The 25,181-nt window shown below is 46.4% G+C and overlaps 2 protein-coding genes across 2 annotated transcripts in view; both read left to right on the forward strand.

Moving 5' to 3' along the window:
* VRK3 (VRK serine/threonine kinase 3) overlaps nucleotides 1-25,181 on the forward strand; it is a 197,096-nt gene that overhangs the window by 118,926 nt on the left and 52,989 nt on the right. The window lies entirely within an intron of this gene.
* Nucleotides 6,208-18,919, forward strand: LOC131817548 (zinc finger protein 260-like). Its single transcript, XM_059151038.1, has 5 exons — nucleotides 6,208-6,299; nucleotides 9,935-10,035; nucleotides 10,861-10,987; nucleotides 13,354-13,455; nucleotides 15,913-18,919. Exons 2-5 carry the CDS (start codon nucleotides 10,021-10,023, stop codon nucleotides 17,805-17,807), a joined length of 2,139 nt encoding a protein of 712 aa, XP_059007021.1. The 5' UTR covers nucleotides 6,208-6,299; nucleotides 9,935-10,020; the 3' UTR covers nucleotides 17,808-18,919.

Genomic DNA, 25,181 nt, shown 5'->3' on the forward strand with positions numbered 1-25,181 from the left:
AGGAAGGGGAGGAAGCCTGCAAAAGAGATACTGATCCATACATTGAGGTCCTTTAAACGTCAGGGAAAGGAGCTTGGTGGTTTTTCCCAGGGATTGAAACCCCAAATACTGATGGGTCCAGGAATATAAAGTGAACCGCATCCATGGAGGATAGAAAGTACCCAGCTCCATTCTATTGCAGTCACAGTGAAATAACAGCCCAGTGTTTTCAGATCTTCAGAGTTTTCAAGAGTCCCCAGAAATTCAGATTTTTAAAAAATATAATTGCCATCATTGTAAGGTGACAGGAGAAACCTCTGAGGCTGAGTGCTGCCCATATTTTTTATGCTAGAGACTATTGGTAAATGAAGCTTTAAGTGTAGCTAGAGCTCGCTGGACTCTCTAACTACATTTCCCAGAATCCTCTCCACCTACAACTTGCGTCCGTTGCCATAGATACTACCGAGCCCCATTAAAGCTAGCGGGGTATGCACTTGAAGAGCTCGACTCCAGCCATCCGTTGCCAAAATACCAATCTCGCTTATGCGCAGTAAGGAGCGCTTAGACTAGGGCAGTTCGGGAAAGAAGGAGCAGAGGCTCCAACCCAGAGGATTGTGGAAATTAGGTAGTTTCCAGGATCCCCCACATCCCCCTCCCACGCAGGCGCCCTTCTGTGGAGGCAACGGGATGCTGTCGCCCTGGTGACGTCACTCCTGGCAGGCATGACGTCACCCTCACTAAGCGCGCTAGCTGGGAGGCAAGGCTACACCAGGCAAGTCAAAGCAGCCCGACTTCAAGTTCACTTCTTCTTTTTTTTTTTTTAACCTTTTTTTTTTTTTAAGATTTTATTTATTTATTTGACAGAGAGAGAGATAGCCACAGAGGGAATGCAAGCATGGGGAGTGGGAGAGGGAAAAGCAGACTCCCTGAGGGGTGTGGAGCCCGCTGGAGGGCTCCATCCCAGGATCCTGGGATCATGACCCCAGCGGAAGGTGGAGACGCCCAACGACTGTGCCACCCAGGCGCCCTTTCACGCTCACTTTTTTTTTTTTTTTTTTTTGACACAGAGAGGGAGAGATCACAAGTAGGCAGAGAGACAGGCAGAGAGAGAGGGGTAAGCAGGCTCTCCGCCGAGCAGAGAGCCTGACGCAGGACTCGATCCCAGGACCCCGAGATCATGACCCAAGCCGAAGTCAGAGGCCCAACCCACTGAGCCACCCAGGTGCCCACGCTCACTTCTTAAGCTGATCCAAACCCATTCCGGTGAAGGCCTGGGGGTCGTAAGTTGGTGGCCCTAAGGTGCTTTTAGCTTGGGTAACAGTGTTTGGTTTTGTAAATGTCTTCCTGCTATAAGTCCAGCTACTCCCTTAACTTTCTGTGAATTTACTGGGAAGCAGTGCACAATAAACGGATAATTAAGATGTGCAGAAATAGTAGTGTGATGAATGCTCCCAGAGAGCACAATCTGGGGCAGGAGAGACAGTTACCAAATAATTAGAATATAATGATAATATCAGCGTTAGGTTCAGGTGGAACTCGGGAAGGGAGAGGAGTTGCTCCAGCTGGGCTGGGTGGGTGTAGGGGAAAGTTTCCTATAGGAATGGCTGCAAGCGCTAGTGGCAAGAAATGGAGTTTTCCAAGAGCAACAGAGGAAAAGAACATTCCAGACAGAGGAAAAAGCACGTAGGAAGGTCAAGAGGGGGGAAATATTAATAACTTTTAAAAATAGTATTTGGGGCGCCTGGGTGGCTCAGTGGGTTAAGCCACTGCCTTCGGCTCAGGTCATGATCTCAGGGTCCTGGGATCGAGTCCCACATCGGTCTCTCTGCTCTGCGGGGAGCCTGCTTCTTCCTCTCTCTCTCTCTGCCTGCCTCTCTGCCTACTTGTGATCTCTCTGTGTCAAATAAATAAATAAAATCTAAAAAATAAATAAATAAAAATAAAAATAGTATTTAATGTCAATAATATTGATAGCAAACAGAAGGTGGTGTTTTCTGTACCATACTGTTTTAATGCCTTTAGTCATATCAACCTAGTCAAATGTCATTTATTAGTGTATCTATTATCTTTTATTTTTATTAGTGTATCTATTATCTATTATCTATTAGTTTATCTATTATCTCCCCATGTACAATGAGGATATGGAGGTATAGAGAGGTTAATGACTTTCAGTGAATAAGTAGGAGTAATCATTATTCTGTGTGGCCCTTGCTAATGGATTCTACTTGCAAAGCACTGTGCCATTTGTCTTCTATAGAACATCAAATCCTATTGGAGCAGGATCCTACCCTTTTGAGCTCATTTAACTTTAATTACTTCTCCAAATACCCTATCTCCAAATAAAGTCTCTTTGAGGGTTAGGGCTTCAAAACATCAATTTGGGGGATAACAGACATTCAATCCATAGCACTTTTCTACACCCACACTTGCATGCCAGACTCAAAAAGCTACTTAAATCTCTTTCTCCGACTCTAGGCTTCCATACACTCTGTTCCCTCTGCGTCCAATAGCCCATCTCGTTCTGTGCCTTCACTGGTCACATTTATGTCTCTTAGTCTGTTGGTTCTTATCTTCCAACCTACAGCCAAGGTGAGACCTCCTCCAAAAGTCATCCCTGATTGCCCAGAGCGGGTTAGAGGTCGTCCTCTGTGCTCATACGATGCCCTGGGCTACCCCCATCAAGCACAAAATATCACACTAGGGCCAACTGCCTGTAACCATGAAATTATCATGTACCCTAATCCTAGCAATAGTGATTGACCCAAGGGGTGGGCCCAAGAGCCAAGAAGGACCAATCAGAACCCCTCCCTGGGATTGCTATATGAATTCAGTTGCACCCATGCTATTGGCTTCAGCCAATGAGATGTGGATGAAAGTGACATATGTCACTGATCTCATTCAACTTGCATGACTATCCAGAGAGGAAGGAGGATTTAAGTAACCCATACAAGACCCACAGTTGGTCAAGGACAGTAGCAGGACTAATGTCCTTATAAAAAAGAGGAAGAAACACCAGAGTTCTCTCTCCACATGATCCTGTACCAAGGAAAAACCATGTGATGATGTATCCAGAAGGTGGCCATCTCCAAGCAAGGAAGAGAGTTATCACCAGAAATCAACCATGCTGGCTGCAGGATCTAGGAGTTCCAGGCTGCAGAACTGAGAGAAAAGTAGGTTTAGTTTATGGTATTTTATTATGGCCACCCGAGCTGATTAAGATAGAGTGCCATGGGCCACCTGCGTGGCTCAGTCATTAAGCGGCTGCCTTTGGCTCAGGTCATGATCCTAGAGTCCTGGGATTGAGCCCCACATCGGGCTCCCTGTGAAGTGGGAAGCCTGCTTCTCCCTTTCCGACTCCCCCTGCTTGTGTTCCCTCTCTCGCTGTCTCTCTCTCTCTCTCTCTTTGTCAAATAAATAAATAAAATCTTTTAAAAAAATTTTTTTAAAGAGCATCATGAAGTGAAGGCTGTCTTCAGGCTCACTGGGCTTCAGGTACCAGGCTAAGACCTGGACACTTTGCTGAGGGCAGTGCCAAGCCAGAGGAAGGACTGGATCTGCTTTGGGTGCAAAAAGACCATTCTGGGTTGGGGGTCGTGGTGGTGCAGTCAGATAAGCATCTGACTCTTGATTTGGGCTCAGGTTGTGATCCCATGGATTATGAGATCGAGCCCCATGTCAGGCTCTGAGCTCAGCACAGAGTCTGCTTGGAATTTTTTATCCCTGTCCCTCTGCCCCTCCCCAAGCTTGTGCACGCTCGCTCGCTCTCTCTCCCTCCCTCAAATAAGTAAATATTTAAAAAGAAAGAAAGAAAGACACTTCTGGGGTGGGGGGGACAGACAAGAGGGGAGACACTATCGGCCAGGAGGTTTGAGATGAGATCGCAGTGAGGTTGTAGGGTGAGGACAAGATTTGAGCCATGGCCAAGTTCATGGGCATGGAGAGGGCAGCAGACCTGGGGAGCCTGAGGGTGAGAAGAGGGACTTCCCTGGACCCACTGTCGCTGGCTGGATCATTGAGCCTTGGGGTTGCAAAGGTCTCCCTAGGGCTGTTGGACACATCTTCCCAGGGTAGCTGTATGAGTTAATTAAGCTAATAAAGCCCGCTGCATTTTGTCATTAAGTGACAGCTGGTCTTTTTCAGTTTGACAGTGGTTCATCTAGGTTTTACTCATGTGTATACATAGATTTTACATCTTTATAAATATGAAAGATATATAACTTTGTGATTTTTCTTCTTTTAATGTTCATTCACAAGTATTTCCCCAGTTATTGTGTCCTGATCATAATCATTTCAGGCTCAATAACATTTCATAGGTCGGATATACCATTGTTTATTTAACCAATCCCCTGAGTTCATATAACTGAAAATAACTATTTGTTATTTGGTTTCTGATTGGAGATTCCCCACCACCCCAGTGACAATTCAGGGAGTTAGGCTTCTTCCGTTTTCAACATAGGACTTCCAGGGTCATAGTCTTCATCTACAGCCACAGAAGGGAAAAGACTGTGGGAAGTGACAAGTGAGAGGTTTCAATGGGCCAGGTCTGGGTTTGGCATGCATGTTCACTTCTCTCATTTTATTGGATAGAACTTAGTCATGTGGCCACCCCAGATTACAAGGGAGGCTGGAAAATGTAGTCTAGCTGTGTGCAGAGAAAATAGGGGAAAGACTGAAGAAGCGCTATCTGCCTCACATTACCCCCAATGAGGGATTACAGAGAAGAAAACCTCGTAGACAGTGGAAGAGAACTGCCCCAGATCACAAAGAGATTACAATCTGTAGGGCAAATATGGCACTAAAATCCAAATAGCCCCTTTTTTCATTAGATTTTTCATCACTCTTCTTTGAAAAGCAAAAACCTATGGGATTTTATTAATCTTTTACCCAGTAATTTTATATAATTATGTTGTGGCTTATCTTAGTGTTTCTTTTGATTCTCTGACTTCCAAGATAAAAATCATATCACATTTAAAGAAGGATGAAAACCCAGACTTCTCCGTTCAGATGATACCTTTTCTTTCTCTCGTCTAACTACACTGATAGTTCTTCCAAAAGTGGTCATGCTAGACAGTTTGTTTTGTTTGAACTGACAGTTTGTTCTGACTTTAATGGTGAATCTTTTGGTTTTTAGCATTAAGCCTGATTTGGGGTTTTAATGATATGCATACAATTAAAAACAAGAGAGAGGCAAGTAACTCCTTAAGATTTTTGTCATTATTGAGGCACCTAGGTGGCTCAGTTGGTTAAGCAACTGCCTTTGGCTCAAGTCATGATCTCAAGGTCCTGCAATGGGGCCTGGGTTGGGCTCCCTGCTCAGTGGGGGTTCTGCTTCTCCCTCTCCCTCTGCCCCCCCACCACCCCCACTAGTGCTCCCTCTCTCAAATAAATAAAATTGTCATTACTATTCAAGATGGGCCTATTTTTTTAAAGATTTTATTTTATTTATTTGACAGAGATCACAAGTAGGCATAGAGGCAGGCAGAGAGAGAGAGGAAGAAGTAGACTCCCTGCTGAGCAGAGAGCCCAATGCTGGGTTCAATCCCAGGACCCTGGGATCATGACCTGAGCCGAAGGCAGAGGTTTTAACCCAATGAGCCACCCAGGCGCCCCAAGATGGGCCTATTCTTAAATATATTAAGTTTATGTAGACATGGCTTATTACTGGAGGTTCTCAAAACCCTTTTCATAGCCATGGATGTGATGGCATTACTTTGATATATCAATTAGCAAATTCTGTGATAGCCCAATATCAAACCATCCTTGCATTCCTAGACATATACCTCCCAGCTCCCACTACAGGGGTCTGTTTCCCTTACCATACCACCCTCTAAGAGGTGGTGAAACTGAGGCAAACAGGAAGCAGATGCCCAGGGATAGCAAGTAATTAAGTGACAGAGGCTCAATTCATTCACCATCAATTTAGATGGGGCCAACTTCTTTGTGTCCTGTGGACTTCAACTACAGGGGTAACTTTGTTAGATGGGTTAAATGGGCTATGATGTCCCCTCCTGTGAAGGGCAGCGAAAAGACTGGCTAAAATGGGTGTGTTCGCTGTGTCTGTACAGCCAGACATTTCTCAATACCAGGTTCCCTCCTGCCCCACATCGTTCTCCCAGACTCCATTTCCCAACATTCCCCGGCTATAGAGACCTGAGGCCGGGAGGAGCGTGAGCCCGCTATGACTTCTGGAAAATGTAGTCCAGCTGCGAAGTCGCGTCGGGGCTTGATAGTACCGAGACAACTACCGCGCAGGCGCATTCCACGGCCCGCCAGAGGGAGGGAAGGCCTGGCCACTTTCCGCAACCCGCGGGGGCGCACAGGTGAGTCCCGACCTACCGGCGGGAGCGGGTGGGTGCGGGCCGAGCGGGACAGGCTGGTGGGTGCTCAGGACGGCGGGCCCGAGTCCTGCCTGGGGGCACGCTGTGCGGTGTCCCGCCCCCTCCTATCTCTCGCGAGGCGGCCCCAGAGCGCCGCTGCCAGCCCGAGGATCTCAACGCGCAGGAATTGGGCGCCTGCTGTTTGCCAGGAGTCAGCGAGCGCGGAACTGTGCGATCTCCCAGGAGGGAGACTGTGCGTTTCCATACTTCGCTGGTGAAGAAACAGACTAGGCGGCTTCTCGCAGGTCCCAGTGGTCGGCCTGGGGTGTTTGCCCCGAAAGCCCACCGCGTACTCTGCACAGTCACGCCCACGGTCTCTGTCCTTATCCTGAGAATGCCACCCTTTTTCTGGGTCTCTAATCGCTCTGTGTTCTCCCCCCACCCTCCCAAACCCCTTTCAGTCCCTCTTTCTGTGTGTCTGCGCGCCCCTCTTCCGAGTCTGTGTCTGTTTCTAAAAACAGGGCCATTATCTTCCAAGACCACAGGACCATGATCACACAGCAGGACAGTAACATCGATAAAAACTATTAGCTAATCTGCAGAACCTCAGATTTTGCTAACTGTCCCAGTAATGTACTTAATGGCAAAAGCAAAGCCCACACCACACACTGGGTAAGTTGTTAGGGCCCTTTAGTCTCCGTGAACCAGACGCAGTTCCTCAGTCTTTCTTTGATTTTGATGATCTTGGCATTTCTGAAGATTACAGACCAGGTACTTCTAGAATGTCCTTGGTCTGGATTTGTTCGGTGTTTCCTCTCTATTAGATTTAGGTTTGGCGGGAATACCTAAATTCAGGGTGATGCAGTGTCTCATCAGAGCAGGAGCCCGTCATGTTTGCCCATCACAGGTCATGTGCGTCTTGATCACTTGGCTGCGGTGGTGTCCGCCAGGCATTTCTGCTCTAAAGTTACCTTCTTTTTGTGATTATTAAGTAACTTACGAGGACATAGGGGAGAGTCTGTAAGACTTTCCTTCTCATTTCCTCATCAGAATTTCGCCCACTGGTTTCAGCCTTCAGCTGCTGGCGTTCCTCTGTAACTGGAAACAGGTGTGAGGCTGTGTCTTATTTCTGGGCTGTTTTAGTTTCCTGTTGCTGCTGTAACAAGTGACCACAAACTTGGTGGCTTTAAACAGCACGAATGTGTTCTCTTACAGTTCGGGAGGTCAGAAGTCTGCAGTGGGTTTTACCGTGCTGAAATCAAGGTGTCAACAGAGTGGTGCTCCCTTGTGGGCTCTAGGGGACAATCTGTTTCCTTGCCATATTCCCGCAGCTTCTAGAAGCTGCTTGTTTCTTAGATGAGGCCTCTTCCAGCTTCAAAGCCAGAGAGACAGTGTCTTCTCTCTCTGACTCTGCTCCTCTTTACTTCCCTCACTTGGCCTTCTCCTCCCAATCAAATACCCCCCTGCCTCCCTCTTCTAAGGACACTTATGATTGCATTTAGGCCCCACCAGATAATCCAGGATAATCTTCCTATTTAGAGGCACTTAACTTAATCACATCACAGGTTCATCGCACAAGATACAAGAATGGGGCCATTGCTCCACCAACCATCTGGCCTATATCCAGGCCTGTCTCCCCCACCAGGTGGGGAGCCCCTTTAGGGCAGAGCCTCATCTCGCTCGTTATTATGTCCTCAGATGAGCCTGTCACTCTCACATGAGTCTCAGAGCATATCTGATGAATAAACAGAAGTGACCATAGTCCAAACACCAATTCTTCTTTGGCAGAGTTTTTTGTTTGTTTGTTTTTTGGGAGGTTTTTTGCAGGGACTTTTGAACTTTATTTCAACAGGTGGGACATTTCTTCAAACAACATCTTAAGAGAGATCAGGATCCTTATGCTGGATTTGTAAGGCAAATAGAAGGAGCTCTGTAAGGGCACCTGAGTGGCTCATTTGGACTCTTGATCTCAGCTCAGGTCTTGATCTCAGAGTTCAAGAACTGCATTGGACTCTACACCTTTTTTTTTTTCCCTTAAAGAAGGAGCTCTGCAAAAAAGGGTAGATCCATGCCACAGAAGAATACTATTCAGACATAAAAAGAAATGAAAACTTGGGTGCCTGGGTGGCTCAGTGGGTTAAGCCTCTGCCTTCGGCTCAGGTCATGATCTAAGGGTCCTCGATCAAGTCCCGCATCAGACTCTCTGCTTGGCAGGGAGCCTGCTTCCTCCTCTCTCTCTCCCTGCCTCTCTGCCTACTTGTGATCTCTCTCTGTCAAATAAATAAATAAAATCTTTAAAAAAAAAAAAAAGGAATGAAAACTTGATACGTAGTGGAACATGAATGAATCTGGAACACAGTATGCTAAATGAAAGAGGCTGAATACAAAAAGCCACATATTATATGATTCCATTCATAGGAAAGGTCCATAATAGGCAAATCCATTAAGACAGAAAGATGAGGGGAGCCTGGGTGGCTCAGTGGGTTAAAGCCTCTGCCTTCCGCTCAGGTCATGATCTTAGAGTCCTGGGATCGAGCCCCGCATTGGGATCTCTGCTCGGTGGGGAGCCTGCTTCCCTCTCTCTCTCTCTCTCTGCCTGCCTCTCCGACTACTTGTGATCTCTCTCTGTGTCAAATAAATAAATAAAATCTTTAAAAAAAAAAAAAGAAAGAAAGAAAGAAAGATGAGGGGTGCCTGGGTGGCGCAGTCAGTTGAGTGATTGGTTTCAGCTCAGGTGGTGATCTCAAGGTCATGGGATTGAGCTCCAAGAGTCAGGCTCTGCGCTCAGTGCGGAGTCTACTTAGGATTCTGTCCCTCTCCCTCTACCCCTAACCCCTCAGTAAAATAAATAAACCAATCTTTTCTAAAAAAAGAAAGAAAGACGAGTAGTTTTCAGGGGCTGGCATTGGAGGGCTGGGACAGAACGGGGAGATTTGGGAGTGACTGGTTAACGTTTCCTTTTAGGGCAATGATGAAAATGTTATGGAACCAGATTGTAATGATGGTTGCACAACATTGTGAACATCCTAAATGCCGCTGAACTGTGTCATTTAAAGTGATTAAAGTGGGGACACCTGAGTGGCTCAGTTGGTTAAGCGTCTGCCTTCGGCTCAGGTCCTGAACCTGGGGTCTTGGGATTGAGTCCTGCATCAGGCTCCTTGCTCAGTGGGGTGCCTGCTTCTCCCTCTGCCTGTTGCTCCTTCTGGTTCTGCTCAACAAACAAACAAATAAATAAATAAATATAAATTTTTAATAAATATTAACAACAAATAAATAAAATATTTTTTAAATGAAGTGGTTAAGATGTTATGTTACATGTTTATGCATTTAACCACAAGGAAAAATAAAAGTAAGAATGAAAAGATGGCTTAGCTCCGCAGCCAGACTTCTGGTTATGAGTCCCAGTCTGACACTTGAAATCTCTGAACTTGAGCAAGGGCATTGACCTCTTGTTCTTCTATTTCCTTCTCTCGGGATAATTCTAGTGTCGTCTTTTGGAGCTGTTATGTGGGTGCAGTGAGCCGAGGTGCCTGATTGCTACCGGTTGTTAGTATAAAGGGTCCCCTCTATTATGAGGCATCTTTGGGAAAACGTTTATCTGTCTGTCTGGGCCAGAACTGACCCTCTCTGTGCTCCAGTCTCCTCCTCCAGCTCTGCAGACTCAGGCCTGGTCTTTTCTCCTGGAGACACATGCCCAGGACCCTGCAAGGGCCACAGGACCCTGATGGCTGAGGACCAGGTGAGTTCGGGCTTCCCCATCCCCAGGATGATTTTGTGGACCCCAAAGGGCCATCACATCTCTGTCTATTGGCTGAAGATTTCTCCCCCTGCCAGGCATGGGGAAGAGACTATGGTGGGAGTGGTTCTGGGCCTGGGAAGTGCTGGGAGGAGAAGAGAAGGAAGGGCAGGATGCCCTGAGCTGGGACTTTATGACCCGTTCTAAAAACCACTCTAATGCTCAGCTGACTTTGAGTTGCCAAAAGAGGTGGGCAGTGGATGGTTTTGCTTCACTCTAGAGCCTTATCCTTGGAGTCAGGGATGAGGATTAGGATCCCAGTGCAGGTCTGGGATGGGGTGCCACTTAGTTATCACTCTTACACACATGTCTTGATTTTTAAAAAAGTGTTTCTTAAGGATGTCATATACAGGTGTGCAGGTTGTGCACTGCACAAGGGTGCCTCATCTCAGTGGCGGGATTCACATCATATACCTCATACACTGGTACATAATGTCAGTTTTCGTGCAGATGGCAGTAAACAATGATTTACTAAAATAATTGGCATATTATAAAGACTTTCCAACAGATGGCAGTAAAGAGTCACGCAAAAGGAAGCTTTTTCCACCTGCCAAGGAAGCTCTGGGCTAGTAGCTGCCCCAGATTTTCTACATTTCTGTGGACCATTTTAATTCAGTTTTCTCAAACCTGCTGAGTCTGTATGTTCCAGCCTGAAATGTTAAGAGCTGGTTCAACCACTAGCGATGGTAGGCTCTTAACCCATGACCTCTCTGGGCCCAGAGTTCTAGAAGGATGTGCCCCTCCACCATGTAAAATTGGCCCTTGCAGGAATCATTGACCTTTAAGGATGTGGCTGTGGACTTCACCCTGGAGGAGTGGGGCCATCTGGGGCCTGGCCAGAGGGAGCTGTACCGGGATGTGATGCTGGAGAACTACCGGAACCTTCTTTCCCTGGGTGAGGCCCTGCCCCTGCCTTCCCAGGAAGAGGCGTGATGGCCCTGCTTCTGCTCTCATCTCTTTTGTGCCCACCCACTGCTCAACAGTGGGCATTTGCTGAGGTCATGGGGTGCCCTCTCTGCTCTTCTCACTGGTCCCTCCCGCCTGGCCTCTGTCTGTCCCTCTGTCTCTCTGCCGCTTCTCCTAGAGTCTCTGTGTCCCCCAGGGCCCCAAGTCCTCTGCGTGTCCTGCAAAATCCTCAACCTGTGCCCCCACCTTCTCTTCTTGCTTCCCTTTCCATGTGTGGTGACCTCAGGCTCTTCCCTGCAATGCCTGTTCTAGAATCTCAGACTCCAGATGCATCCTTGGATGTCCTCCAGTCATCTGGCTCCATCTTTCGAAGGCACAGAAATGCTGTTCCCCATATATGTCTCTCTAGTCCTATGTTGTCCACCCACCCACCTACTGCACCCCGTCAACACCCTTCACATTTGTCACCCTCACCCTGAGCTCCGCATCTCCATGCTGTCCTGTTCCTCCTCCCCTGGGCCCCCTGCCCCCAGACCAGACACCTCCAGCCCCATCCTCGCTCCTCCCTACCACCTCCTCAACAGCCCCTCATATCCTCTCTGCCTCCCAACAATCTCTACCCATCCCCTCCTCTCTGTCCCTGCAGCCCCGCCCTGACCCACTCTGGCCTCTTCAGCTGTCTGTCTGGCCACCTCCATCTCTCCTCAACTTCTTTTTCTGATTCTTCTATCTGGCCTTTTCCCTGTAAGCTCTGGTGCTTTGACGCTCCTTCCTCAGCTGTCCTCACTCACACACTTTCACTGGACAAACTCACCAAAAACCAAAAACTCACCATAAACTTCTGCATCAGGGACTGCAGGAAAGCCTCCAGGTAAGCCCCCAGGTTTGGGGGTTTGAGGAGGGAGGCCCCCCAGGCCTCAGTTGCACTCACACTGCAACGAAAGGACACCAAGCGCAGTCAGCTAAGAGATAAGCCATGTGGGGCGATGTCTAGGGGAGACCAGGCCAGAGTCCCCTCCCCAAGTAATCACACAGGACATCCAACAGGATGTGACAGTACATGTGAGGTGTTGCCCACCAAGGGATGCTCGTTAGAGACCTTCCACTCCCACCCCTCCCCAGTCAGCGCCCAGGGTTTTCACTGAGGTCCAGTCACATCAGCGGCCAAACTCTAGACTCCCCAAAGGAAAGCAGGGGTTCAGCAGAAAACATGCTGTGGGCCCAGCAGCTTGGGCACGGGGAACCCTCCTGTCAGTCAGGGAACACTGAGAACCTTCCTGAATCCCAGCTGTCCAGACGCCAGCCGCATGCTGCCTTGTGAGCAGGCCTTTCCAAGGAGAGCCTGCTGTGTGACCCCTTTTCTGCACAAGTTAGGTGTAAAGAGTGAAGTTGCTTTTGCCTGTCCCCTGCAGAAATATATTTCTTCACAGTTCAGAGGCCAGAAGTGCAAAATCCAGCTGTGATCAGGGCCCTGCTCCCACTGGAGGGTCCAGGCCAGAGTCCTTCCTGGATGCAGCTTCTGGAGGCTCCTGGCAGCCCTTGCTGTTCCTTGCCCTGTACCCCCTCACCCCAATCTTGGCCTCCATCTTCACATGACCTTTTCTCCACATGTGTCTGTGTGTCTCTCCTCTTCAAACAAGGAGTCTTTGGACTCAGGGCCCAGCCTGCTCCCAGAGGACCTCATCACTAATTACAGCTGCAAAGCCCCTGTTTCTGAGTAGGGTCACATTCTGCAGTTTCTGTGGACGAAATTTTGGGAGAGCCCTGTTCAGCCCACTCTGGGAAAAGGGGAATCAGTGTGGTTTCAAAGACAGCAGGCATAAAAAAAAGGAGATAGAAAGAGATGAGATTAATTTTAGGGGTGTATTTTCTTGTACTTAGTCCATCCAAAAAATGGTCATTTTGGCACCTGTTGAGATGATAATCAATGTGCCAATTATTGATGATTTTTTTCTATTTTTCTTCTCGATAAGTCAGTCTTTGAATTTCAGTGTGTACCTCACACTCAGCTTGAACAGCACAGAACCAAAGATTGATTGATTGATTAACTGATTTTAGAGAGAGTGAGAGACTTTGAGTGGGGGGAGGGACAGAAGGAGAAGGAGAGAGAAAGGGAAAGGGAGTCTCAAACAGACTTCCCATTGAGCATGGAGCCAGGACCCTGAGATCACGATCTGAGCTGAAACCCAGAGTCAGACACTTAACCAACTAAGCCGCCCACATTCCTGGAACATTAGAGTTTCTCATCATTAGGCACCCAATGTATACAGCTCCCCTGCAGACCCAGGGCATGGGGCTGAGCTCTAAGGCCTCCTGATGACTTCCAGCCATGGCCAAATCTGGTATCTTTTCCAGGGGCCGGGCCTCCTGGGTCCAAACCTGATGTGATCTCCCGTCTGGAGCGAGGGGAGGAGCCCAGAATGGAGAACAGGGAAGCCCAGCTAGCTGCCTGTCCAGGTGGGTAAGTTCGTCCAGCAGATGTGAGCTATCTGCCTACCCTGTCTGTCTGGATCAGTGACAAAAACGAGGCAGCGTCTCACACAGCCATAGTCATGGGCAGTGGGCTCAAATCCCAGCCCCAGAACTTCCTGGCTCTGTGACCTTCAGGCAGGTCATTTTGCCCCTTGATTTCCTCGCCTGCAAAATGGGGTCAGTAATAGTACCCTGGGTTGGAAAAGATGAATGAATGAACACATAAAAGTATAGCCCAGCACCCGGCACGTCGTAACCCCCCTGGTCAGAATAGGCTACGGTGATTCTTTATCGGGAATCATCTGTGTAGGGACCCAAAAGTGGGACCCCACTGGACATGCTGGGGGACAGGAGTCCAGATGTATGCCCCCCACTGGCCCATGAACTCCATGAAGGGAGGGGGTTGGAGCTTCTTTGTTTCCATCACTGTCCACCCCATGTTGTGGGGTGAGACTTGCCCCCTCATTCCCCTTCACCACAGCCCATTGGTCCCCAGTGCTGCCCTCCTGCCCCCTAACTTTTCCCAGACTGCTGTGCTGTCTCCCACAACCCTGGCTCAGGCCTCAGATTCCCTTGGTCAGACCCTCAGCCCAACCTCCTCCCTCACCCCCCAGGCCCCCGTTCATCTCACACAGCCTGAGAGGGGTTTTTCCACACCTTGAGCTAATCCCACTCCTCCCCTACTCACAGCGCCCCCCATGGCTCCTAGTACCCCTGACAGCAAACCCTAGCACTGTGGTTAGCACGTATCAGGTATGCAATTCATAGGGGTCCCAAGAACAGATCTACTAGCATCAAAAAATCCATCCCCTCCAACAAATCCCACATGGATATGCTTCCTGCTTATCATCTCTTCTCTATACTTCCCTTTCTCCAAATTGCAATATTGTGCTGCAAAAGCCTCACACACATTTAATATTTATTGACCTTTTTTAAAAAAGATTTTATTTGTTTGAGAGAGAGCCAGAACAAGCAGGGAAAGGGGCAGAGGAACAAGAAGACTCCCTGCTGAGTGGGGAGCCTGACACGGGGCTCAATCCCAGGACCCTGAGATCGTGACCTGTGCCAAAGGCAGACACTTAACTGACTGAGCCAGCCAGGTGCCCCTATTTATTAATATCTCTTGATCAAATTAAAGTTATGTGTGTTCATCACAGAAACTTTGAAAATCTAAATAAGAATAAGGCAGGAAATGAAACTCTCCCCATAATGCTGCTTATCTCTCAAAAAAATTTACTTTTCTCATTTTACCCCAAAGCTTTACTATATATATATATATATTTAAGATTTTACTTATTTGACAGAGAGAGATCACAAGTAGGTAGAGAGGCAGGCAGAGAGCGAGAGGGAAGCAGGCTCCCCGCTGAGCAGAGAGCCCGATGTGGGACTCGATCCCAGGACCCTGAGATCATGACCTGAGCCGAAGGCAGCGGCCCAACCCACTGAGCCACCCAGGCACCCCAGCTTTACTATATTTTTTTAAAGATTTTATTTATTTATTTGACAGAGAGAGACACAGCGAGAGAGAACACAAGCAGGGGGAGTGGTAGAGGGAGAAGCAAGATTCCCGCCAAGCAGGGAGCCCAATGCAGGGCGCGATCCCAGGACCCTGGGATCAGGACCTGAGCCGAAGGCAGACACTTAACCAACTGAACTCCCTTTTTTTAAATTACAAAAGTAAATAATAACAACATGAAAAACCTTGAGGACATGATGCTAAATTAAATAAGCCAGACACAAAATGACAAATATTGTATGATTCCACTTACATGAGGTGCCTAGAGTAGGCAAATTCATTGAACCAGAGTTGAGTGTGGTGCCCAGGGGCTGGGGAAGGAGCAGCAGGCGTTAGTTTTTAATGAGTACAATGTTTCAGTCTGGGAAGATGAAAAGGTTCTGGAGGTGGATGGTGGTGGTGATTGCACCCTAGCGTGAGTGCTCACATGCAACCCAACAGCATGCCTAAAAATGACCTAAATGTCACATTTTATGATGTATGTATTTTACCACAATAAAAAAGTAAATAATAATAAAGTCAAAATGTTCCAACTTGGTGGGGGGGTGGGGGTGCCTAGGTGGCTCAGTTGGTTAGGTGTCTGTCTTTTTCTCATGTCATGATCCCGGGATCGAGCCCTGCATCAAGCTCCCTGCTCAGCGGGGGAGTCTGCTTCTCCCTTTACCTCTGCTGCTCCCCATGCTCATGCCTTTACTCACTTACTCTCTCAAATAAATAGGTAAAAAAAAATTTTTTTTAACATATTTTTATTTTTAGGGTATTTGGAAGCCATCCTTCCATGTCACAACACAAATCTCCCTTGCCTTTTGAAAGAGCTACCTAAACTTTGAAACTTGCCTTTTAAAGTTTTCCAGTGTCAGTTCAACTTAATCATCAGTGTCCTTGGTCCTGACGCAGATGATAGTCACATTTTCCATGTCTTTCAGCCTTGGATACCAGCTCTGCAACACCTCAGGAGACACTTCTGAGAGAGAGCATTTCTGAAGAGGCCACTTCCCCTGTGGGAAAGAGGGAGGGGGTTTTAAGGGCAATGCTTGGAGATGCCAGGCTGGGGGGATCCTGGGCCTGGAGCTGTCGGTTGGAGGACCAGGAAAAGCAAGAGAGGCGTTTGAGGTGTTTGTTTGCTCCTTGCAAGGAAACCATCTGTGGGGAGAGAGGCATGGGGTGTCTCAAGCTGGGGCAGAGCTTCAGACAGACCTCAGCCTTCATCAAGAAGCAAAGAGGGCTGGTGGGAGAGAGAACTTGGAAGAGGAATGGACCAAGAAAGATCCTGAAATGCCAAAGAACCTTCATAGAAAAGAAGCCATTTAACTGCATAGAATGTGGGAAAACCTTCATTTACCATTCAGACTATATTCTGCACCAGAGGATTCACACGGGAGAGAAACCCTACAAGTGCAATGATTGTGGGAAGGCATTTAGCAACAGTTCATATTTCATTCAGCACCACATCATACACACAGGAGAGAAGCCCTACGTGTGCGGTGAGTGCGGCAAGACCTTTACTCAGAGCTCATCGCTTACTGAGCATCAAAGGATCCACACTGGAGAGAAGCCATACAAATGCAAGGAATGTGGGAAGGCTTTCACCCAGAGCTCCTCCCTCATTAAACACCAGCGGTGCCATACTGGGGAAAAACCCTATAAATGCAACCAGTGTGGGAAGTTCTACTCACAGGTGTCCCACCTCACCCGCCACCAGAAAATCCACACAGGGGAGAAGCCCTACAAATGTGCCGAGTGTGGCAAAGCCTTCTGTCACACTTCTTCCTTGACTCAGCACCAGACCATCCACACCGGAGAGAAACCCTACAAATGTAATGAGTGTGGGAAAACCTTCAGCCACAGCTCGTCCCTGTCCCAGCACCAGCGAGTTCACACGGGAGAGAAACCCTATGAGTGCTCTGAGTGTGGAAAGGCCTTCAGCCACAGTTCATCCCTGACTCAGCATCAGAGAATTCACACTGGTGAGAAACCCTATGAGTGTAACGAGTGTGGGAAGGCTTATACACAGATTTCCCACCTCATGAGGCACCAGAGCGTTCACATGGGAGAAAAACCCTACATATGTAATGAATGTGGAAAGGCTTTCAGTCACACCTCGTCCTTCACACAACACCAGACAATTCACACTGGTGAGAAGCCCTACAAATGTAACGAATGTGGAAAAACCTTCAGCCAGAACTCTTCGCTCACCCGCCACCAGAGGATTCACACTGGGGAGAAGCCTTATGAGTGTAAAGTTTGCGGGAAGGCCTATACCCAGATTTCCCACCTCATCCAACACCAGAGGATTCACACTGGAGAGAAGCCTTATGAGTGCAGTGACTGTGGGAAAGCCTTCAGCCGGAGCACCCACCTTATTGAGCATCAGAAAATCCACACGGGCGAGAAACCCTACAAGTGCAGAGAATGTGGGAAAACATTCAGTCACAACTCCTCCCTCACCCAACATCAGAGAATTCACACTGGCGAGAAACCCTATGCCTGTAAGGAATGCGGGAAAGCCTTCAACCAGAGCATCCACCTTATTCAGCATCAAAGGACCCATACCGGAGAGAAGCCCTATAAATGTAACAACTGTGGAAAAACCTACACCCAGATTTCACACCTTATTCAACACCAGAAGGTTCATGTGGGTGGAAAACGCTATGTGTGTAAGGAATGTGGGGAGGATTTCAGCTGGAGTTCACATCTGGCTAAACACCAGAGGCTTCACGCTATGCACAGCACCTACGTCTGCAATGATTTTGAGAAACCCTTTGCATGGAGCACACAGCTTGCTGATATTCCAAGAACTCTTGCTGACCAGAAAGCCTAAGAAATTAGCCCGTGGGCAATTCTGATGCTGGGTTCAGTGCAGCCTTCATCAGCACCAGTAACTTCCTCCCAGAGAGGAACCCTAACACCATATACTGTGAGAGAGAGTTGCTTCTCTGTTTCTTACAAGGAGCTGGTGCCATTGATCACCTGCTGGGACACCTTCTGATCATTTTAGGAGCTCCCTCCTAAAATCTCAGCTTCCCCCCTATTTTTCAATCTTATGGTGTCCCCAGAGGGTGGTGTAAATGAAACGAGACATCATCTGATATCTTTAACAAGGTCTCTGTGAACTTTTTTTATTAAAGATTTTATTTGTTTGACAGAGAGTGATCACAAGTAGGCAGAGAAGCAGGGAGAGAGAGGGGGTGGGGAAAGCAGGCTCCCTGCAGAGCAGAGAGCCCTATGCGGAGCTCGATCTCAGGACCCTGAGATCATGACCTGAGCCGAAGGCAGAGGCTTAACCCAACTGAGCCACCCAGGTGCCTCTCTGTGAACTTTTTAAATTTATCGACCAAAATAAATAAAGAAATATGAGACTGACGCGCTACCTACTGCGCTAACAAGGCACCTAAAATAAATAAATAAATAAATTTATCAATCAGTCATTAAATTAGAGCTTGAAAATTCAAGAAAAAAAATCACAACTGGAAAGATTAACCCTTTAGAGTACAAGTTTATGTAGCTGAGCATCAACACTAGATTTTAGTATCCTACAAAACTTCAAGCTACAAATTTCATGACCATGCCTGCAGTTGGCTTAAACACAGTATGTTCCACTATTTACAGTCATTTTTAAAGGCTTATTTTTTGCATCTTTCTCATGTCCAGGATTTATGCTCTATAAAGGAGTTGCCATCTTAAACATCATTTTCTGTTTTTCTTCATGCCCAAAAGTAAGTTTTTCTTTCATCATATTTTATCATAAAAACATACTATTAAAAAAAGGGGGCAGGTCGTGCCTGGGTAGCTCAGTCCGTTAAGTGTCTGACTCTTGACTCCAGCTCATGTCTTGATCTCAGGGTTGTGAGATTGAGCCCCGAGTCAGGCTCTGCACTGATTGTGGAGCCTACTTAAGATTCTCTCCCTCTGTCTGTCTGTCTGTCTCTTTCTCTCTAAAAAACCACCCAAAAACAACAAACAAAAAAACCATAGTGTTTGTATTTTATTATAAAAATAATGCACATACTTTTATAACGGGAAACATTTTTAAGTAAAATAACATTTGCTTTGTAAAGGATAATTTGGAAAGTATCAAGAAGTATGGAATAAAATACAAATTCTCTGTAACCACACAGCCCATGGAGAGCCCATCATTTTGTGTGTACTTCTTCCTGGTTTTGTTTTACTCTGTCTTCCATATCCATATATTTTTTTAAAGATTTTATTTATTTATTTATTTATTTGACAGAGATCATCACCCATGGTAACTATTACCATGTTTAAAGTCTTCCCAGTTATTTCTTTTAGTATATGACTCCTTTCATGGTTGAATAAATGCTCATTTATGGTGAATAATTCAGAAAACAAAAATGAAAGCAATGACTCCCTGTAAATCTTTATTCCAAAGATTCTAGATTTTTTTCTGTAAATATGAACTTCCTTTTTTGTTTTTCCTTTTTTGTTTTCCTTTTTTGTTTTTATAAAACTGGTTGTGTGTATACACACGTGTATATATCAACGTAAATACAGTAGACAATTTGTATGGTATATGCACACATATGATTTAAGATTTTTATTTTTTTAAGTAATCTCTATACCCAACATAGGGCTTGAACCCACAACCCCCAGATCAAGAGTCACATGCTCCACCCACAGCCAGCCAGGCGACCCCACACATACAATTTTAGAAGTGACTTTTTTCACTTAGTATAATGTGGATATTTTCCCATGATAATGCAAACATGTTTATATATAAACATATATAAATATATAGAAACGTATATGTGTATCCTCATACTAGGGTTTCTTGAGTTTATTTAACCAATCCCTATTTTCTTAAAAGATTTTATTTATTTATTTGTCAGAGAGAGAGAGAGAGAACACACAAGCAGGCAGAGTGGCAGGCAGAGGCGGAGAGAGAAGCCGGCTCCCTGCCTAGCAAGGAGCCCCAGGACCCTGGGATCATGATCTGAGCTGAAGGCAGTGGCTTAACTGACTGAGCCACCCAGGTGTCCCTAACCAATCCCTATTAACGGACATTGAGATTGTTTTCTTTTCTATCATTGGACATTTACTATTTGACGCTTGTGCAAGTTATCTCCATAAGATAAATTCCTAGAAATAAACTTGTGGGACAAAAAATGTCCACGTTTAAATTTTGATAATTACTGATAAATAATCCTCCAAAAAAAGGATGAACCAATTTACATGACTCTTGACTATGTGAATATATGAATGCCTATTTCTCTGTTGCCCAACTTCCTTCAAAAATTACTCAGTACTGGGGTGCCTGGGTGGCTCAGTTGGTTAAAGCCTCTGCCTTCAGCTCAGGTCATGATCCCAGTGTCCTGGGATCGAGCCCCGAATCGGGCTCTCTGCTCAGCAGGGAGCCTGCTTCCCCCTCTCTCTCTGCCTGCCTCTCTGCCTACTTGTGATCTCTGTCTGTCAAATAAATAAATAAAATCTTTTTTTAAAATTACTCAGTATTCTTCTAAAAATATTTCTAAGGGCACCTGGGTGGCCCAGTCGATTAAGTGTCTGCCTTCGGTTCAGGTCACGATCTCAGGGTACTGGGATTGAGCCTTGCATTGTGTTCCTTGCTCAGTGGGGAGTCTGCTTTTCTTTGTTTTTCCATGCTCCCTCTCCCTCTGTGCACTCCCTCTGCTCTCTCTCAAATAAATACATCTTTTAAAAAGTTTTTAAAAATATTTGTAATCCAATAAGTAAAGATGTCCTAGCAATAGTGAGATTAATGATCTTTTATATGTTTGTTAAGGTTTCATCTTCTTGGGATTGCTTATTTATGTATTTTGCCCACTTTTAATTGGGCTGCCTTTGTGTATTGATTTATAGGAGCAAGTCTTTATGTATTACATAGATTAACCCTTTGGTATATACATCACTAATATTTTCTCCAGGTTTATTGAAATTTTGTTTATGATGTATTTTGCTACATAGAATTTTTAAAATTTTAGTATTCAAATCTATTTGTATTTTCTTTTATCATCCTTGGACCTATTGTCATGCTAAGAAAGGCGTTCCTCACTGCCAAGATTATCTTGTATTGTATTCTAATACTTTTATGACTTTTTAACAATTAAATTTTTATTGTCTGTATTTTTAAAAATGTCTTATGGTATGAACTTTCAATCTCTAGAGGTCACCTCCATTCTTTGGCTTGCAGCCCCTTCCTCCATGTTCAAAGTCAGCAGGGTAGCGTCTTTAAATGCCTTCTCCTAATATATTCCATCACATATGTACCTTTCTCAGCACATTTGATCCACTTCCTTCTCAAAGACTCACCCTCACCCTTTTATTCACATAATAATTTAGAATGCTCTTGAATTTTTTTAGTCTAAAAAGAAGCTAATTTTGAATCTTGCCTTTGTCATTGTCTTACTATCTGATCCAGTTTCCTGATTTTTCTTATTTATTTATTTATTTATTTATTTATTTGATAGACAGGAATCACAAGTAGGCAGAGAGGCAGGTGGAGAGAGAATGGGGGAAGCAGACTCCCTGCTGAGCAGAGAGCCTGATACAGGACTTGATCCCAGGACCCTGAGATCATGACCTGAGCTGAAGGCAGAAGCTTAACCCTCTGAGACACCCAGGCACCCCGTTTCCTTATTTTTCAAAGGAGAATAATATGACTTTGTTATGAAGGATGTTTTAGGTTTCAAGTCATAGAAAACTCAGAGAATAGTTCAAACAAGAGAGATGGTTTACTTACTAAGCGACCAAAAAGACTAGGCATTCAACCTGTTTATCCTGGTACTTAAGAATGACTTCAATGGCAAGTAAAAGAAAACCCCAACTCAGATCCTCACAAGCTCCAGAAAGAAGAAATCTACAGGTAGGGAAACCTCTAGCTGCTAAATGCTAATATCTCTTTACAATTCACCTGAGATTTATTTGGCTTTTATTGCACGTGTATGTTCCCAAACATTTATATTTCCTGATCATAGAGGTGTCCTTTCATTGGTCTCAGCCGCTTGCCTGTTTACTTCACAGCACAAATCATAATTTCCCTTTATATGTCTCCTATGTACTGCCCTTCCCTGACCCCTGAAGGCAGGGTCCATGTGTGGTCTTCTACCACTAGCGCCTGGAGCACTGCGTGGAACAGACTAGGTTCTCAAAAAATAGTCAATTGTCTGGTCGACTTCAAGACTGAAGTCATTCCCCTCCCTGCCTGCACGGTACGAGAATGGTAGTTTCCCCACACCATCCTTAAGACTATGTCATACAGCTTCAAATTTTGACCAGAGAGATAAAGATGGCGGGTTTTTTTCTCCTTTTCTTCTCTTCCTGGTGACCTCCTATTCATCCCTCAGAACCTTATTCAAAGTTCCCATACTCTGGGAAACCTTCCTTACATCAACTCTTTCCTACCCTTCTTCGTGTTCGAACATATGTTTCCCATTAAGTCTTATGAGCAGAGCACGCTGTTTTGTTGAGCATCCTTGCTACTAAACGGGCCTGTAATGAGGGGCCTTCTCCTACCGCCAGCGCTTAGGCTGTTGCCATGGAGACAGACCCGTCGATGCCAGCTGACAGTTGCACTGGCGACAGACTGCTGGCGATGCTTCTCCACTCCACCTATAGAAGCAGAAGAACTCGGACATCTGTGTATCCCTGGCGAAGGCCGAGGAGGGCTCCGGGTTTTCTTCCTCCTTGACCGACGGTGGATGGTAGCCCAGAGGATGCTACAGGGATCTGGGAAGCGTAGTCCGTCGGGGAGTCGGTGCAGACGCAGACGCATGCACAGCTCTGGGGCTGCGCACGCAGTGTCGCCGCCGTGGTGGGGACGCCCCGTGCGGAGCGAGCTCCGCGTGGGAGGCCGACTCGAGGTCCAAGACACCTCGGGGCCCCAAGTGTTAACGACACTCGCCGCATCCTCCCCTCTTTGCCCAGAAAAGTGGTTCGGAGGGATCTCGAGGACTTAGGCACTTAACCGGGATGGAGACGCGTGAGAAGCCGAGTCCTTCCAGTGGAGCCGCAAAGTTGTGGCTGGCACGCGGCCTTAGGCGGGGCGGGGCGGGGTTGTGGGCGGGACTAGCGCGAGGATTAGCTGGGGTAAGCACGGGGGCGTGCCTGTGCCGGGGAAAAAGAGGGGAGACCTCAGCCAAAGAAGCAGGCTGGGCAGAAAATGCTGGCGTTTGTTCTGAGAATCCTTATGCACGGGCTCCTTCTTGAGTCCAGTGGAGAAACAGGGTCAGAGGGCGTGGAGGTTCGACCAGGGTTGTTAACTGATCCTCTCCAGCTCTTGGTTTAGGAATTCACTGGCTGAGTTGAACGGTGTGAACTAGCTCTATTTCAGTTTCTAACTCACTTTCTAAGGAAGGTGATTAGTAAATGCTTAGTAATAAAATCTACCACTATTACTGTTTTGCAAGTAATTCATTTCTCAGTCACTTATTAATCGCCAGGTGATGTGCTATGGTCAAGGTTAAGAGTAGGGTTCCAAATTTATAAATGCTAATCTTACAGAATAAATCACTAAAATTTACAATAATAAAATCAGTTGAGTGCCTATTATGAGCCAAGGGTAGTTTTAGTTTTAATGCTTAGTTTTAATGCTAATTATTACTAAAAATGATTAATTACACCGAAACAGCTAATATGTATGCATCCTGGGAGCCAACCACAGCTCTAAATATTTCACCAGTATTTACCCCTCACAGCCTCCTGGTGGAGTCCCAACATTGTTCTTGCCGTGTTGTATATGAGGAAACGCAGACTTGCAGGGGTGATGGCACCTGCCCAGGGTCACCAGATGTTTAGGAGACATGGGAGTCTTCCCCTTTCACATAGCGGTTAGGAGTCCAGGTGTGGAAGTTCAAAATCCTGGTTCAAATTCTGGCTCTAGAACTTCCGTACTGACCAACAGGGTCAGGTTTCCTTAACCTCATTGTCCCTAGGTTTCCTCATTTTTTAAGATGGGAGTGATACCAATATCTGTCTCATAGTGCAGCTCTGGGGGCTACTTTGATTTATGGAAAGCCCCTGGCACATGGTGAGTCCTCAGTGAATGTTAGATATCATCACTGCTTTGATTTGTTGTTGATTTGGGTATATGGTGTGAGGTAGGGCTATTTTATATCTGGTTATCCAGTTGTCCCTGGAGTGTTTGTTGAAGATTGTTATTTTCCCTTGAATTGTGGCACCCTTGTCAAAAATCCACTAGGTTTAAATTCCTTCTTTGTTATACTTGACTGTCCCTGAAGAAGTAGTGGTGGCTCAATTAAGGATCCTATCTTGATTTCAGCTCAGGTCATGATCTCAAGGCCATGATATCAAGCCCTGCATCCATCCAGCTCAGCGCTGAATGTGGAATTTGCTTGAAATTCTCTCTCCTCTCCCCTACCCCTGCCACTCACACTCTTCTCTAAAAAAGAAAGAAAATACAAATAAAGCAGGTAAGATCATGGAATTTCAAGGCTGGGTGTGGATGGTTTTTCTGTTTCCTGGCAGACCTTGGACAAGTCAGCCAACCTCTTTGAGGTCTCATTTCTGTTTCAAAACAGGCTGAGCAAAATTTACCTTAGAGGGATGTTGTGAAACTACGTGAAAACTACACATTTAAGGAGCGCTTACAACCTGTGTGCTTGGTGATATCATGTTACCCTGTGTGCTTTCATACCCATTATAGTGCTCACTTCAACAGCACATATATTATACCCATTATTTAGATGCAGAAAACTGAGGCATGGAGAGGTGATGCTACCTGAAGTTGCATAGGCAGGAAATAGACAGAGAGCAGATTGGCTGACTCCCAGTCCCTTGATAAACTCCTGCACCTACCCCTTCAGACCCAAGGTGGCTCATGGCCAGGGACTCACCGACACCAGGCAGAGCCTGGAAGCTGCCAACAGCCTTGAGAACACTGGAGCCCAGCAGAGTCCCGCATGCATGGAATAGAGGAAGGGGGTCTGGCACCAAGATTCCTGGGACTGCAAGCCAGGCCGGTCTTCCTTCTTTCCTTCCCTCAGCTCTGTGGGCTCAGGGCTCTACCCTTCCATAAAAGGGGACCTCTGAGGAGGAAGGGGCAGCTTGGTGGCTGTGTGGATGTCCAGAGCTCAGGTGTGTCTTGCCTGAAAGGCCCTCAAATGTTGGGTTTACCCAGCCCAGTCAGAGGAGCAGTGAGCAGGGTACATCCCACACCCAGGGCTCAAGAAGACAGAGCAGTCAGTGACCAGTGGTTGTTGGG

This window comes from Mustela lutreola, chromosome 16 (genome assembly GCF_030435805.1).
Source record: "Mustela lutreola isolate mMusLut2 chromosome 16, mMusLut2.pri, whole genome shotgun sequence".
Classification (NCBI taxonomy): domain Eukaryota; kingdom Metazoa; phylum Chordata; class Mammalia; order Carnivora; family Mustelidae; genus Mustela; species Mustela lutreola.